The sequence below is a fragment of the Oryctolagus cuniculus genome, chromosome 2 (genome assembly GCF_964237555.1).
Source record: "Oryctolagus cuniculus chromosome 2, mOryCun1.1, whole genome shotgun sequence".
NCBI lineage: Eukaryota > Metazoa > Chordata > Mammalia > Lagomorpha > Leporidae > Oryctolagus > Oryctolagus cuniculus.
Window position 1 is genome coordinate 89,407,634 of NC_091433.1, and position 15,762 is coordinate 89,423,395.

The 15,762-nt window shown below is 37.5% G+C and overlaps 2 protein-coding genes across 6 annotated transcripts in view; one reads left to right on the top strand and one right to left on the bottom strand.

Moving 5' to 3' along the window:
* LOC138843046 (disintegrin and metalloproteinase domain-containing protein 32-like) overlaps window positions 1–15,762 on the top strand; it is a 498,529-nt gene that overhangs the window by 226,957 nt on the left and 255,810 nt on the right. The window lies entirely within an intron of this gene.
* Window positions 1–15,762, bottom strand: part of LOC127485928 (disintegrin and metalloproteinase domain-containing protein 32) — a 156,204-nt gene that overhangs the window by 17,586 nt on the left and 122,856 nt on the right. The window contains exons 11-12 of the mRNA XM_070069491.1: window positions 15,299–15,435; window positions 11,144–11,321 (exon numbers count right to left, since the gene is read on the bottom strand). Of these exons, the coding sequence (XP_069925592.1) occupies window positions 11,144–11,321; window positions 15,299–15,435 (315 nt within the window). The remainder of the gene's footprint in view (window positions 1–11,143; window positions 11,322–15,298; window positions 15,436–15,762) is intronic.

Consider the following 15,762-nt stretch of genomic DNA (forward strand, 5'->3'; position numbering starts at 1 on the left):
TTAGGCCAGTTATTAATTTCTGATATCAGGGTAAGAAACCGTCCTGTGTATTGTAGGATGTTTAACAGTATCCATGTCCTCTGCTCAATACACGAAATACCTGGAGGCATTTTGGTTCTCACAGCTGGAGTGGAGTTGATACTGGTTTGTAGTAGGTAATGGCTACAGATGCTTCTGAACATCCTAACAGTACACAGGATATCCTCTACTTCAAAGCACTATGTCAGCAGTGCCAGGGCTAAGATACCTTTCTCCAGAGAGAGCCACAAGTTTGGCTAATTGAGTTCCTTGAGACTCTAAAAAGGATTTTGTTCCATACTGATTTACAAACAACAATTGCAACACCAACCTGGTATTGTCTTTTTTTCAATGAAAAGTTTTAAAATTTGTTTTCAATATAGTTGAATTATGGAGTGTGAGAGATAGAGGGAGAGGGAGACAGAAAGGAAATGGGAGAGGGAGTGAGACAGAGTGATCATGACAGTTAGAGAGAGAGAGCCTCTCATCTACTGGTCTCCCCCACACAAAAGATGCCTGCAATAGCCATATCCAGGTCAGGCAAAATCCAGGAGCCCAGACCTTAATCCAGGTATCCTACTTTGGTGGCAAGGACCTTACTACTTGCACCAACACCTGCCACCTTCCATGGTGTACATTAGTGGGAACATGGATCAGAAGCAGAGTAACCAGGACTTGATCCAGGCACTCCCATTGGGATGCAGGCATTCCAGGAGGTGACTTAACCACTGGACCATGCGCCCACTCCATCCTTCTTCAACTTTAAGATAATGTGATCTATCAAAACAATTTTGGATTAATAACATTTATGGAAGTGTCCTGAAGTTTGGCTCTATGTGTAGATATTTTCCAGACTATAGAAATATGCTAAATAAATGATTTTCTGGATTATGAATAGTTGTGTGAGAAGAAATCCGTTATAATCAATTAATCATCTAACAAAATAAAAGCTCAGAGTATTCAGTGAGTCATGATACTTATACATCATATAACACAATAAAAATTTAAATGTAATTCTTGTATGAGGCATAAGGATGTTTCAACTCATTTAGTGGGAGCTAGAATGGTGTTAGATGAAGAAACCGGCTATATAACAGGTGATAGATCCTTCATGAATACCAGGTAGTAGAATGTAACTTAAAGTTTAATAAGCATGGAAAATGACATTTATGATAATCTGAAAAACCCAAAAAAGATGGTTACTGCACAGTACATTGAGGTAGTGTCTTCGTCTGTTTTGTGTTGTTTTAAAAACACAATGGAGGCTGGGTACTTCACAAAGAAAAGAGGTTTGTATGGCTAATGATTCTTATAACTGGAAAGGCCCAAGCATCACAGCTTTGGCATTTGGCATGAGGTCTCAACTGCATAATAACATGTCAAATGGCATGATACAGTAGGAGTCCATGTAAGACATCAAGTAAGGAGGGAGAAAGCAAGACACTGGGAAAAACATGCTTGCTCTTGTATAATAACCTTCCCTGGAGGAAAATAATTCTCTCTTTTGAGACTTAAAATAGTCTATAGGACCAGTATATCCCTTCAGGAGGAGAGTCATGACAAAGACACCTCTTAAAGGTCCTACCATCTACAAATACCATTGCTTTTTTTTTTGACAGGCAGAGTGGACAGGGAGAGAGAGAAAGAGACAGAGAGAGAAAGGTCTTCCTTTGCCGTTGGTTCACCCTCCAATGGCCGCCACGGCCAGTACACTGTGGCCTGCGCACCGCGCTGATCTGATGGCAGAAGCCAGGTGCTTCTCCTGGTCTCCCATGGGGTGCAGGGCCCAAGCACTTGGGCTATCCTCCACCGCACTCCCTGGCCATAGCAGAGAGCTGGCCTGGAAGAGGGGCAAGCGGGACAGAATCCGGCGCCCCTACCGGGACTAGAACCTGGTGTGCCGGCGCCGCAAGGCGGAGGGTTAGCTTATTGAGCCGAGGCACCGGCCTACCGTTACTCTTGGGACCAAGCTTCTAGCTCTTGAACCTTTGGAAGACAAACCATGTCTAAGCCACAGAAGGTACTGAACATGTCTTTGGCATCTTAGTTCACTGGAATTCATGATAGAATGTTTGAATTAGTGGCACTACATACGGAACTGATTATTGTATAAAATTGGGAACCAGTGGTGTACATGATCTGGGAATCCTTATGTCTTCTAGAAAGTGCTTTTGGATATTTCTGAATTGTCAAAAATCTTTTCCCATATAATGCACTCTATTTGCATGAAATCACAGCTGAGTTAGCAAATATGATATTGTAATGTTGGAGATTTACATTAAAAATTTTGTCCTCCCAGAGAGTCCAAGGAGATGGATCAGGGAATGACTTACTGTGCTGGCTATAGATAAAAAAGTAAAAAAAAAAAAAAGTATAGGAAGTGCACTCTCAGGGGAGAATTAGAGAGAAAATCGCCATAGAAATTCTACAAAAGAAAGAGGAATGCCATGGACCAGTGTGGAAAGTGTGGTTGTGCAGCAAGAACACGGACACAACACACAACAGCAGTAGCTGAGAGCCAGAGCAGGCAGCAGCTTGGAGATGGAGGTGTGACCAGACTGCAGTAACCGTGGTGATATAGCTGGAGGGAGAGTATGTATGAGACCTCACTACAGTAACAGGGGCTAGCAGTTACTAGTGGTTATCCACAGACCCACTGAAAGTAAAAGGGACAAGTATATCTCACTCCGATATCCCCACAACAGCACCTGCTGCATGGATGAAATATGAGGGCACCATATTGGGTTTGGATGGCAGTTGTGGAAGCCTTTAAGCATGTGCACAGCAACTGGCTGAGAGAGGACACCGAATCTTCTCAGCAGCACTGGCTGCAGTGGCGGGGAGACAGCAACATGAATTTAACCAAGGATATCAAAGATCTTATGATGAAAAACAGAAAATGTTAAGGAAAGAAATAGAAGACACTAAAAAATGGGAAAACCCTCCACATTCAAGGATTGAAAGTCAATATCATCAAAATGTCCACAAAAGCAGTTCACAGATTCAAAGCAATCCCAATCAAAATACCAATGAAATTCTTCCCAGATCTATAAAAAACGATGCTAAATTTCATATGAAAACACAAAAGACCATGAATAGTTAAACCAATCTTATTCAAAGAAAACAAGGAGGAATCACAATACCAGATTTCAAGACATACTACAGTGCAGTTATAATCAAAACAGCTTGGTACTGGCACAAAAATCAGGCATGTAGACCAACGGAATATCATAGAGACTCCAGAAATTAATCCACGCATCTAGAACCAACCAAACTTTTCAAATGATCTCATATCGCTCCCTGAAAAAAGCGGAATTTGTTCAAAAAATTGTGTTGGGAAAATTTCAGAAGTATGAAACCTTATACCCTATAAAAAATCAACACAACAGATCAGAAATCTAAGACTTGAAAACATCAAATTACTAGGGAGAAACATTGCAAGACATTGGTATAGACAAAATTTTCTTGGATAAGACCCCAGAAATACAGGCAATAAACACAAAAATAGACAAACGGGATTACATCAAGCTAAGCAGTTTTGGCACCGCAAAGAGAACACTCAACAAAGTGAAAAGGCAACTGACACAATGGGAGAAAAAAATTGTAAATTTTATATCTGATGAAGGAATTAATATCCATAATATATAAGGACCTCAAGAAATTCAACAACAAAATAAACAATGCAGTTAAGAAATAGGCTAAGGTTAGTAACAGGCATGTTTCAAAGGCTGAAACACAAATGGCCAAACACATGAAAAAATTTTCAGGATCACTAGCCATCAGGGAAATATGAATAAAAACCAAAATGAGGTTTCACTTCCCACTAGTTAGAATGAATACCATCAAAAATAACAAATCTCATAGAGAATGTGGGGGAAAAAGAACCCTAATATACTGTTGGTGGGAAGGTAAACTAGAACAACCTTTAAGGAAGATAGTGTGGAGAGGAGTCCTCAGAAATCTGTAAGTAGATCTACCATATGACCCAGCCAGTCCATTCTTGGGAATTTACCCAAAGGAAATGAGTATATTAAAGAGTTACCTAGGGGCCAGTGCTGTGGCGCAGAGGGTTAAGGCCCTGACCTGAAGTGCCAGCATCTCATATGTGCACTGGTTCTAGTCCCGGCTGCTCCTCTTCTGATCCAGCTCTCTGCTATGGCCTGGGATAGCAGTAGGAGACCTGGAAGAAGCTCCTGGCTCCTGGCTCCTGGGTTTGGATCAGCGCAGCTCTGGCCGCTGTGCCCATCTGGGAGTGAACCATCAGATGGAAGACCTCTCTCTCTGTCTCTAGACCTCTCTCTGTAACTCTGTTTTTCAAATAAATAAAATAAATCTTTAAAAAAGAGTTACCTGTACCCTCATATATACTGCAGCTCAATTCACTCTAGCTAAGATATGGAATAAACCTAGGTACCCATCAACTGATGACTAGATAAAGCAATTGGGGTATATAAACATAATGGAATGCTACTCAACCATAAAAAAATGAAATCCTGTCTTTCACAACAAAATGAATACAACTGGAGACCATTATGCTTAGTGAAAGAAGCCAGTTCCCAAAAAAACAAATATTATGTTTTCCCTGATTTATGGTAACTAAAATAGAGTACAAAACGAGTAATATATATGACATCTTCAGATTTAATTATTGTTTATAGCTCTTGTCTATAGTCTTGAATAACAGTGGTTTCTCTACTTACTATTTGCTGAATTCTTTATTTAGTGGAGGGTTAAGCTTGTGATTATAAAGAAAACTGAAAATATAACTGTGAAAATTAAAATAAAAAGAAACGAAGAAGGACGTAGGGTTGAACTGAGGAAGGGAGGCCGTGGTGGGAAGCATCATTGTTCTCTTAAAAGTATGTATTTGAAATCCATGAAGTTTGTTCCCTTTATATAAATTTTATAAAGTAAAAAAAGAAAGAAATAGAACTCAAAATACTCAACAACAAGAAACAAATCAAACAATTCAGGTTAAAAATGAGAAAAGAACCTGCATGGACAGTTCTCAAAAGAAGAAATACAAAGAGCAGCTAAAATATGAATAAAATGCCCAATATCACTAGCCATCAAAGAAATGCAAATAAAAACCACAATGAAATATCACCTCATCCTTGTTAGAAAGGCTATTAACAAAAAGATAGAAAGTATAAAATATTGGTAAGAATGTGGAGAAAGGGGTACTCATATACTGTTGTTGGCAATACAATTTGGTAGTGTTAGTAGGGGGTGCTTAAGTTTCACAGCCCCAGTCAACCTGTGGGAATGTGCAGCCTGCAGTGTGACAGCAACTGTGAACCACACACCCTGTGACAGCTTCAGGTGAACCAATGGCTGCATGACAGCCCATAGAATCTTACAAGGCAGCACAGTCCAGCAGCATGACCCACCATGTGACAGCAACCTGGCCAAACCACCACATGACAGATCTGGCTCTCCAAGGGAGAGATAGGACAAGCTGGGCGAAAAGTAATTAGTCCAGCAGCAGCTATGGCTGGCCCTCAGGTGACAGTCCAGCCTGGCCTACATGACAGCCCAATCTGTACAATCCAAATCCTCTTTTGTGCACAACCCAAAGCCACTTCTCATGCACAACCAAGCCCCATATCTTCCATGTAACAAAAACCACAAATTCCACAATGTTTAAAATGTAGAACCAATGTCTGCTGTCAACTGGAAATACCCAGTACAGTTGCAGAATGTCTCCACTCAAGCACTTCTGCATCATAATAATGCTACTATAGTAGAGCAACCACTGAGGCCCTCCTATTGTCTACCTGGAATGCTTCCAATATTTCCAAAAAATATGGAGTGGAAACATGATATTCATCATTGCCCCTCATACACCACTTCATTTTGAGTATTCAATTAAGTCCACTAAGGACATCATCCTCTGTGTCTCCCAATAGTATAAAAGAATGATCTGAACCTGGTTGAGAGGTCTCTTTTTGTATTGGCCTTTTGTTCATTTCTTTACCTTTCTCTCTCTCTCTCTCTCTCTCTCTCTCTCTCTCTCTTTCTATCTCTTGAACTCCCTCTCTCTCATCTTGCTTGAAATTATTTCTTCAGTGATCACTTTCCTTTTGCCTTTGAATAAACCATACTTTCTGTACACCCTTATGCTCCACCTTGAATTGATTCATTTGTGAAGGGAAGAGGCTAGAAAGAATACAGCCAGGGCCCTGTTGAAGACAACATAAATGGTACACCGGCCAAGAGTTTGGAGCAGGAGTCCTTTGAGACATCAATTGGTGAGTTTCACCTATCACCTCTCTTGTGTTTGAGGGTCTTGATTTCTTTCTCCCTTTTTCTCCTACCATTCTGACCCATGATGGACTAATTCCTTTTAGCCCAACTGTATCTGCTCCCTCCGGCAACTATTGAAGGTAGAAAAGTAAAGAGCTAACACCATATGCATATTGGATAATTTTGAGTCTTTGTGAAGCTGCTTTAAAAGAGAGACTTCGGAGGTAAGTGGAGGGCAGTGCTGTGGCATTCTCAATTAAGCCTCCCTCTACAGCTTTGGAATCACATATGAGTGCTGTTTTGAGTCCCAGCTTTCTTCTTCTAATCCAGCACCCTGCTGATGCACCTGGGAAAGCAGTGGAAGATGGCCCAAGTGCTTGGGCCCCTACACCTACGTGGAAGACTCAGATGAAGCTCCTGGCTCCTGGCTTTGGCCTGGACCATCCTGGCCATTGTGGCCATTTTGAGACTAAACCAGAGGATAGATCTCTCTGTCTTTACCTCTTTGTAATTCTGACCTTCAAATAAATAAATTAATATTTTGAAAAAAAAGGGTGGCTGGGACATGCCCCAAGCTGTTCAGTGCCTACAAGGTCTCCTTTTGTTTTATTCTCACCATCTGCACATGGATATTCTACTTTGACTAACTTCCTGTCCCTATGTCTTGTAAACCTCAAACCTTTTTGCCACTTCAGGATGAGTGGCCCATTGCATATTTTGTCACCCTTACAAATGAAGCGTTTGGTCCACATGGAGTTAACATCTGCCTATCGATGGCAAACAGATTCTGTCATCCTCTGACCAAAGCCAGGAGCCAGAAGTTTTTTCCAGGTCTCCCTTATGGGTAGCAGAAGCCCAAATACTTGGACCATCTTTTGTTGCTTTTCTCAAGCCATTTGCAGGGAGCTAGATCAGAAGTAAAACCTAGATATGAATAGGCACCCATACGTGATGCCAGCATCACAACCAGTGGCTTTACCAACTATACCACAACACCAGCCACAGATAGAGACTTTTATAACCCAAACAGAAAAATTAGTTTTCAAAATCACGCTAAAAGAAATAATGTCATATTTGGTGTTCCCAAGATCTCATTCCAAAGTGATAATGGTCCCTACTTTGTCCCCAAAGTAACTATTAGGAGATAGTTGGTTGATAGTAAGTAAGGTTGAAATGGCCGACAATAGTCTTAAGAGGACTCTCAATAAAATTATTGCCTATTGCCCTCCTTAGGATGAGGATGGCACCAAGGCTAACTTAGAACTTTTGCAATGTTAAATCAAAGGCCCTTCCTCATCTCTGACATTTTCTTTGATTCCCACACTCAAGATCAATTAAAGAACATCAATTGATACCAGATACAAAAGGCTCAGACACAATATCACAACAAGATTCTTCTTGTGCCAGATTCAAAAAAATCATGAATCGCCAGTCACCTCATGAGATCAAATCCGTTAAAAACTTCAAGAGATAGATATTTCTCTAATCAGTTATTGACCAAGTAGAAGGGACTCTAGCATGTGCTTTCTAGAACTACTGCTTCAGATAAAAATCAGGAATTCCTTTCTTTTAAAAATATTTATTTGTTTGAAAGACAGAGTTGCAGAGACAGATAAACACACACAGAGAAAGAGAGAAAGAGAGAGAGAGAGAGAGAGAGAGAGAGAGAGAGAGAGAGAGAGAAATATCTTCCATACAGTGTTTCACTCCCCAAATAGTTACAACGACAGTGCTGGATCAGGCCTAAACCAGAATCCAGGAGCTTCATCCAGGTCTCTCACTTGAGTGGCAGGAGCTCAAAGCTTTGGGCCATCCTCTTCTGCCTTTCCTAGGCCATAAGCAGGGAGCTGAATCAGAGTGGAGCAGCCAGGACATGAACCAGAGCCCATATGGGATGTGAGTATCACAGATGGTGACTTTCCCCATTATGCCACAACACCGAATCCTCAGGAAATTTCTACTTGGATTCATCTATCAAGATTTAAACCTCTACCACTTGAATCTTCACAGGCACTACCCAAAGGATAATTCTGTCTACTCTTTTGGGCCTACTCCAGTTTATCTTCAAAAAGCTACAATATAAGTAAAATGTTTACTTATATTGTTTTCCATAAATTCTTCCCTAGACAGACACATTAAGGCTAGTGCACTTGGCAGCTGGCATGCTTTTCCTCCATCTCCTGTTTTCTTGAGAAATTGCTATTGGCAAAAAAAAGACACCGGTAAGCTCTTCCACCATAAGAGGAGGAAATCTTAGTACATCCCAGAAAGTTTCTTTAAGGAACTCAGCTGTTGCCTTGGGTAACTTAGCAGAAACCAATATCCAGGCCCTATGACAACTACATGATTCTGTGGATTCCCAAACTGATGTGGTCATGGACAACGTAGAATATCTACTGTAGGACAAGGGAGGATATGTGCAGTGACTAATGAAACCTGCTATGAGTGGGCTCTGAGCAAGAGATACAAAAGGCTTTCTAAACAAGCCAAGTGGTTTTATGATTTTAGTAATAGAAGCCCATCTGGGAGTAAGCATTCTTCCTTCTCTGACATGATTCTTAGCCACGTTCTTTGTCAAACTGTGTTCTTCCTAATTGTCAAATTTATTTCTTTTAGAATTCAACAGTCCCATGCCAAAACATTGGTCATGCATGGATTCCAGCCAATGCCAATGACTGGTGGCAGACCTTGACCTCCACAAACATCTTTAGGTCAGTCAGCAGAGGATTTTCAGTCCCTGGCTCGGAAGGAAGGATGTCCTGATACAGCAGGAAGAAGTTACAGAAGGGAGACCTTCTTCCCTGAAACTCCCATTAAGATTACGGGGCAAAACTGTCTGATAGGAAAAATGATAGGAGCAGGTAGGCAGTATTACCAATTGGATTACCACCTGGTGGCACATCCCCTATGTAACACCAACCACAGCTGACCTAGCACAGGAAAGTTCTAGACAGCCCGTGCAGCAGCCAGAACTAGCCCACATATGACACTTCTGCCAGTCCCATATGGCAGCTCTAACTGCATCATCCAAATCCCTGTTCTGTGCACTACATAACTCTCTTTATGTTTATCACCCAAACTGTGAAGCACCAAGTCCTCCCTCCTTTTCTATGCAGTGGAAATCCTATGCCCTACAATGTTGCAAATACAGAATTAATGTCAGCTATAAATATCCAATATAGCTGAAAGATGTGTTCCCATGATGACTTTAAGTTATTAAAATGTTACTATTACTATCAAATTAAAATGGTGGGCATTCCCACTACCATTATGCACCTGACACCATGACATTACCAATGTTTCCAAAAAAGGGCATGGAAATGGACAGTAGTCAAGCCCCACCCCAAATTCCACCCACTTTTGAATATTCAATTAGGCCCTACTCCAGACACAATCATACTGCCTCCCAGTAGTATGAAAGGATGGCCCAAATATTGTTCATGGGTCCACTGTTTGTAGTTTGGCTTTTTATTCATTTTCTCTCTCTCTCTCTCTCTCTCTCTCTCTCTCTCTCTCTCTCTTCTCCCTCTCCCCCCCACAACTTGAGCTTACCATCACTTAAGTCTTGAGTGTACACTACCCTTTACCTTTGAATAAATCATGCATTCCTGTATAGATTTATTGTTCCACCTTGAATTCTTTCAAGCATGGAGGAAAAAGCCTGATTCTTACCAGCTGGGAGCCACATTGATCACAAGAAGATCTCAACAGAAAACACTACAGAGATTTCTCTAAAAACTGGAAATAGATTGCCAAATGACCCAGCAACTGCACATCTGGGTATATATCCAAAACACATGAAATCATTGTATCAAGGAGATACCTGCTCCACTGTGTACGCACTGCAAAATTGCTCACTATACCTAAGATATGGAATCAACTAAGGTGTTCATTATCAGGTGAACAAATAAAGAAAATGTACACACAAACACATACACACAATGGAATACTAGTCAGTCTTTAAAACAAATGAAATCCTATCTTTTGTAGCAAAATGGATGGAACTGGAGAACGTCAGGTTAAGTGAAATAAATCAGATGCAAAAAAGACAAATATTATATGTTCTCCCCCACATGTGAATCTGAACGCTGAATGTTGATTACTAGAGTCAAGGAGGGGCAGAGGGATAGAGGGGGCTTGACATTTTGAAAACGGGACATTGTGTGTGATTCAATAATTGTGACAGAAAGATCGCACTAATATGTTGACAATAGGGGAATCTGAGTGTGGAGCATATGAGATCTCTTCACAATTTTTGTTTTGTTAATTTAAAACTATTCTCAAAAGCTGACAAATTAAATAGCTACATTTTAAATTATTGTAAGAATAGGGAGGCTTCATCCTGCCAATGGCTAAAGACCACAATTAAAGCAATGTGATGTGAATACAAGTCATCCAGTTCCATGCATGTGACAAACAATATACTTTCTATCAATTTTAATCAAGTAAATCAACCATATTGGCTACACTGCTGCAAGTACTGAATTATCTATTAAGAATTAAACCCTAGACTTTTGGCATTTAATTGTAGTATCAGGGATTCCCCAGCAAGTAAATGATAAAATCACCTAATGTTCAGATTGCAATATTACCACAGATTCCTTCAACATGCTACTGAATCCTCAATGAAGAAATTCCTTAATGGGAATGTGATGGGCTGCTGACACAATAATCTTTAATAAATACATATAAATGTCCTAAGATTTAGAAGAAATTGATTCTTACACATTTAATCTAGAATATAAAACCTTTTTCTAGACTTTCTTATTGTCCTACCATTAATAATTTTGGAAGTACATTTCAAACATGTGCCGTACATTTATGAAAGAGATGAACTAATAAAAATTTATTAATGAATTTTCCTAATTATAAGACTTACTTCCTCAGAACCACAGTCACAGACTTCACCGGTCTCTACTCTGCCATTGCCACAGACTGCTCTCCTTTGACTCTGCATTTGTGGTTTATTCTGAAGACAGCTGGCATGCTGATTTGAAATGAAACTTTCAAAGTCACTCAAACTGCAATTGCTAAAAGTCTTTGCACCACTGGATGTCCTAAAGATTAATTAATAAAATGTCATTGGCATTGTACTTCTGAAAATATAATTCCATATTACATACATTAATTTCAAAATGCTGAAATTTAACAAGTGATAAGAAATGTTAATAGCAAGTGCTTAGAGGCCAAATTCATTCTTGAGGCAGTAATATGATTTGATTTAATGGAATACATGTCTTTATTTTTTAAAAGTAAAATACAACTCAATAGTAAAAACCCAAATTACCTAATTTAAATACAGGAAAAGGACTTTAATATACAGTGCTCCAAATAAAAATTAATACTTAATAGGCAATAAGCTTTTATTAGACAAATTATATTGAGTTTAGCTCTAAACTTCCTCAAAGATCTCAGAAGAACTTAATATTTATATAATTATACCCATTACTATTAATAAAGATAAGTGCATAAAATATTTTCACTGACAGTGTAAGTTTTGATATGTAGCAGAAATCTATAAGGAGAAAACTGACACAAATTCAGCACCTATTATATTTTATATATGATTATTGAACCCTTACAACAAACCTCAAAAGTCAATTCGTAAATTGGCAGAATGAGTATTGAGATAATGATTTTGAATTTTTAAAAATTTTTTTTAATTTTCTTTTATTTATTTGACAGGTAGAGTTATAGACAGTGAGAGAGAGACAGAGAGAGAGGTCTTCCTTTCGTTGGTTCACTCCCCAAATGGCCGCTATGGCTGCTGCTGTGCCAATCTGAAGCCAGGAGCCAGGTGCTTCTTCCTGGTCTCCCATGCGGGTGCAGGGCCCAAGCACTTGGGCCATCCCAGACCACAGCAGAGAGCTGGACAGAAAAAGGAGCAACCGGGACTAGAACCCAGCACCCATATGGGATGCCGGTGCCACAGGCAGAGGATTAACCAAGTGAACCACGGCGCCAGCCCTTATTTTGAATTTAATATATGTAAATAACATTTGTATATAAATGTTGCATAGTTAATATTTTTAATTATGTATAATTTTGATCTCCTAAATGATTAAATCACAATGATTAATGCAGCATCACTTCACCACATTTTGTATCAAGAACCTTTAAAATTTTCTCTGTTAGCAACTTTCACGTATCAGTAGAATATTATTAACTATTGTCATGCTGCACAAATTTACAATTTTCAAGATATAGAATAAACCTATGTGTTCACCAATAGATAAATGAGGAAAGAAAAATGCAATAAATACCATTGGCCCTCCATATTTGCATATTCCACAACCATGGATTTAACCAACCACAGACAGAAAATATTTTAAAAAGTGCATCTGTACTGTAATTATTTCTTGCAATTATTACCTTAAAATACAGTTAAAACTATTTACATAACATTTGTATTGTGTTAGGTATTGTAACTAATCTAGATATGACATAGAGTATACAAGAGGATGTGGGTAAGTAAAGCATTCTTAATCCAAAAACCAGGACCAGAAGTGTTTCAGAATTCTTTTTCGATGTTAGGATATTTGAATATACATAAAGAGATACCTTGAATATGTCAACTTAATTTGTTTCATATACATATCATACGCATACCCTTTAAGGTAATTTTATGGACTGTTTCCAGTGAACGTGAATTTTGCTGCATGAAATCAAATATGTAATTTACCACTTGCAGTGTCATGTCAGCTATCAAAAACTCAGATTTTGGAGAATTTATAATTTCACAGTTTGAGAATTTGATTTCTCAACCCCATTCTATATCATGTTATATAAGGCATGTGACTACCTCTAAATACTGGTATTAGAGCACTAGGGATGGAGATTTGAGTCCTGGAATTAATAACCTATGAATATCAAGAAACTTCTGCTGTACACAAGACTATTCAAATCCTCTCATTTGCAACAACACAGATGAACCTAAAAAATATTAAGTGAAATAAGCCATGCACAGAAAGAAAAATACTACATGATCTCATTTAGATATCAAATCTAAAGAAGTCCTGGGAGTAGAGAGTAGAATGTGGTAATTAAGGGAGGTGAACATACAGATGGGGAGCTGAGGGAAATACAGAGTGGTGAGAGGTGCTTGTTCGACTTCAAACTCAGGTACTTGTAATACAAAAGTAACATTACTTACATCAGCTAGTTGACCAGTAGCCAACTATGTATACAATGTAAGGTCACTTAAGCTGTCTGTATTACAGGGACTTCTTAACACATTCAGTAGAAATAAGAATTGCCTAACTTACATGATTTGCTTGAGAATTCACCTAAATAGTAATGTATGAGATATACTGTGGAGATGAAAAGGAGCATATGATAGTTATATTTTCATAAAAATTAATATAATGTTGTCCTATACAAATCACAAGAAAATTGTAAGATTATTTATTAAAGGACCTTAAATATCATAAAGTACAATGTAAATCTAAGGATTTATTAATAGATTAAACACTCAGTTCTACCACAAACTAACTCTCTAATCATGGAAATACTATTAATTATCGCTTATTATTTATTTATAAATTATGTATAACTCAATCTCATCTGTAAGACTGGACATAATAGGGTCTGTGCTGTAGGGATGTTGTGGCAATCAGACGAGTGTTTAAATATACAGTGTTTGGAATGGTTTCTGGCATATGGTAAGTTAACGTAAATATTAACCTTAGTAACAATAATACTAGACTCTGGGTAAAATAAACAAAACATCTTTTCATAGCATATTTGAGAATAGTTACCAAAGAAACAATGGGTTCAAAACAGTATTTTCAAATTGTGGAGAATATCACTATACAGAGTACTAACTCATATATTTTGAGAGTTCCTTCAAAAATTTCATGAAAACAGAATTTAAATATAAGCTTATTTTGGTACAAAACATTTTGAAATCCATGCATAGTGGTTGGTTAATATATTGATCATTAACTTTCTAAAAAAATTATCATATGCATGAATTTAAATGTTGCACCAAAATAAACTTATCATGTAATTTCTTTTTCTACGAAAATTGTAAGTCTCCTCATGTGTGTGCATGTATGTGTGTGAATGTATATTCTCTCAAGTTATGCATCTATATGGACAGTATGTATTTTTACACATCTATACATGGATATATGTGTATATAATAACTCTGAGGAGCAAATTTCAATAATGTCTGCATTAGGTCTACAAGTATGTCTGCATATACATGTATAAGTATGTATATGTTTGTTATATTTATAGAATATGAGAATTAACACATTCAGTGGTGTTTAGTTATTATTATGAAAAGATCTTGTTTTCAAAAAATTAATGCCTTTTCAATTTTGCCTTTTAATAGTTTTTTAGCAATGAATAGGTAATATCTGTCATAGGCCAAATTCAGTAACAGTAAAACCATAGAATTCTAACGGCTGTTGTTCTTGTCTAATGCCTTATGTTGATTGAAGACATTGGTAAATTTATAAATCACTATAGCTAATCCATCACATATATAGAGAACTATATAATTTTCATATTTTATTTTATTCTTATATCATCTTCTAAATAAGAGAATAGGAATGATCATTCCTATTGAAAAATTTTTTTAAACAAGGTCTAGTTTCTCCAAAGCCATATAAATACTTTATATTTGATATTGGTCTTCAATTAGACATTCTGTCCTTTGGATGGTTTTAATATTTTACCGAACATTAAATTATTCTAAAAAAAACACAAAATTTCTATTTAAATAAAGATAATAAAGATCATATGTTACTGAAATATTTCTAAACATCCTTAGTGCAATCACCAAATGTGTATATTAAGGAAAATATCTATGCTAATATAGACTGCAGATTCAATTTGTTTTCCTGAATTGTCTTTAATGGTACACATCTATCACGCACTTACCACTTTAACTTACACATTTATGTTTTGTAGTTAACATGTTCTATTTATAATTAGTTTATGCTATAGATAAATATGAAATGTTTGCACTTCAAATATTTCAAACAAAATTAAAATGACCAAAAATAAGTCCTTTAAAGAAACGTACATAGCTTGTGGATTCATTATACAGATGGTTTCTGAGCAGTGACATTTCTTTGGATCATCATATGATATCCCCAGACTGAGTGCCAGCATCTGGGAGACAACAACTGAAAACGCCTCCAAAGTCATCTCCTTGGGATACTATAACAACAGCAAAGAAGATTCAGATGAAGGAGAATTCATTAACTGGTGGCAAAAAAATGCTCTAATTCTGAACATTACTGCTTTTTAAACAAATATTTAACAAATACTCTTATGCACACTTAAGAAGCTGAAGCTCTTCTAAAAAATTTCTACTAAATTATAAACATAATTGCTTATAATTTAATCTAAATATGTTATAAACATATTTAGATAATGCCAAGTTTTGTTATAATTTAACAGATGAATGCTAGCAAATGTAAGGACGTGACCATAACTATATAAAATAGGCTTTATATGATGAGGAAAATCTACATAGACTTTTGG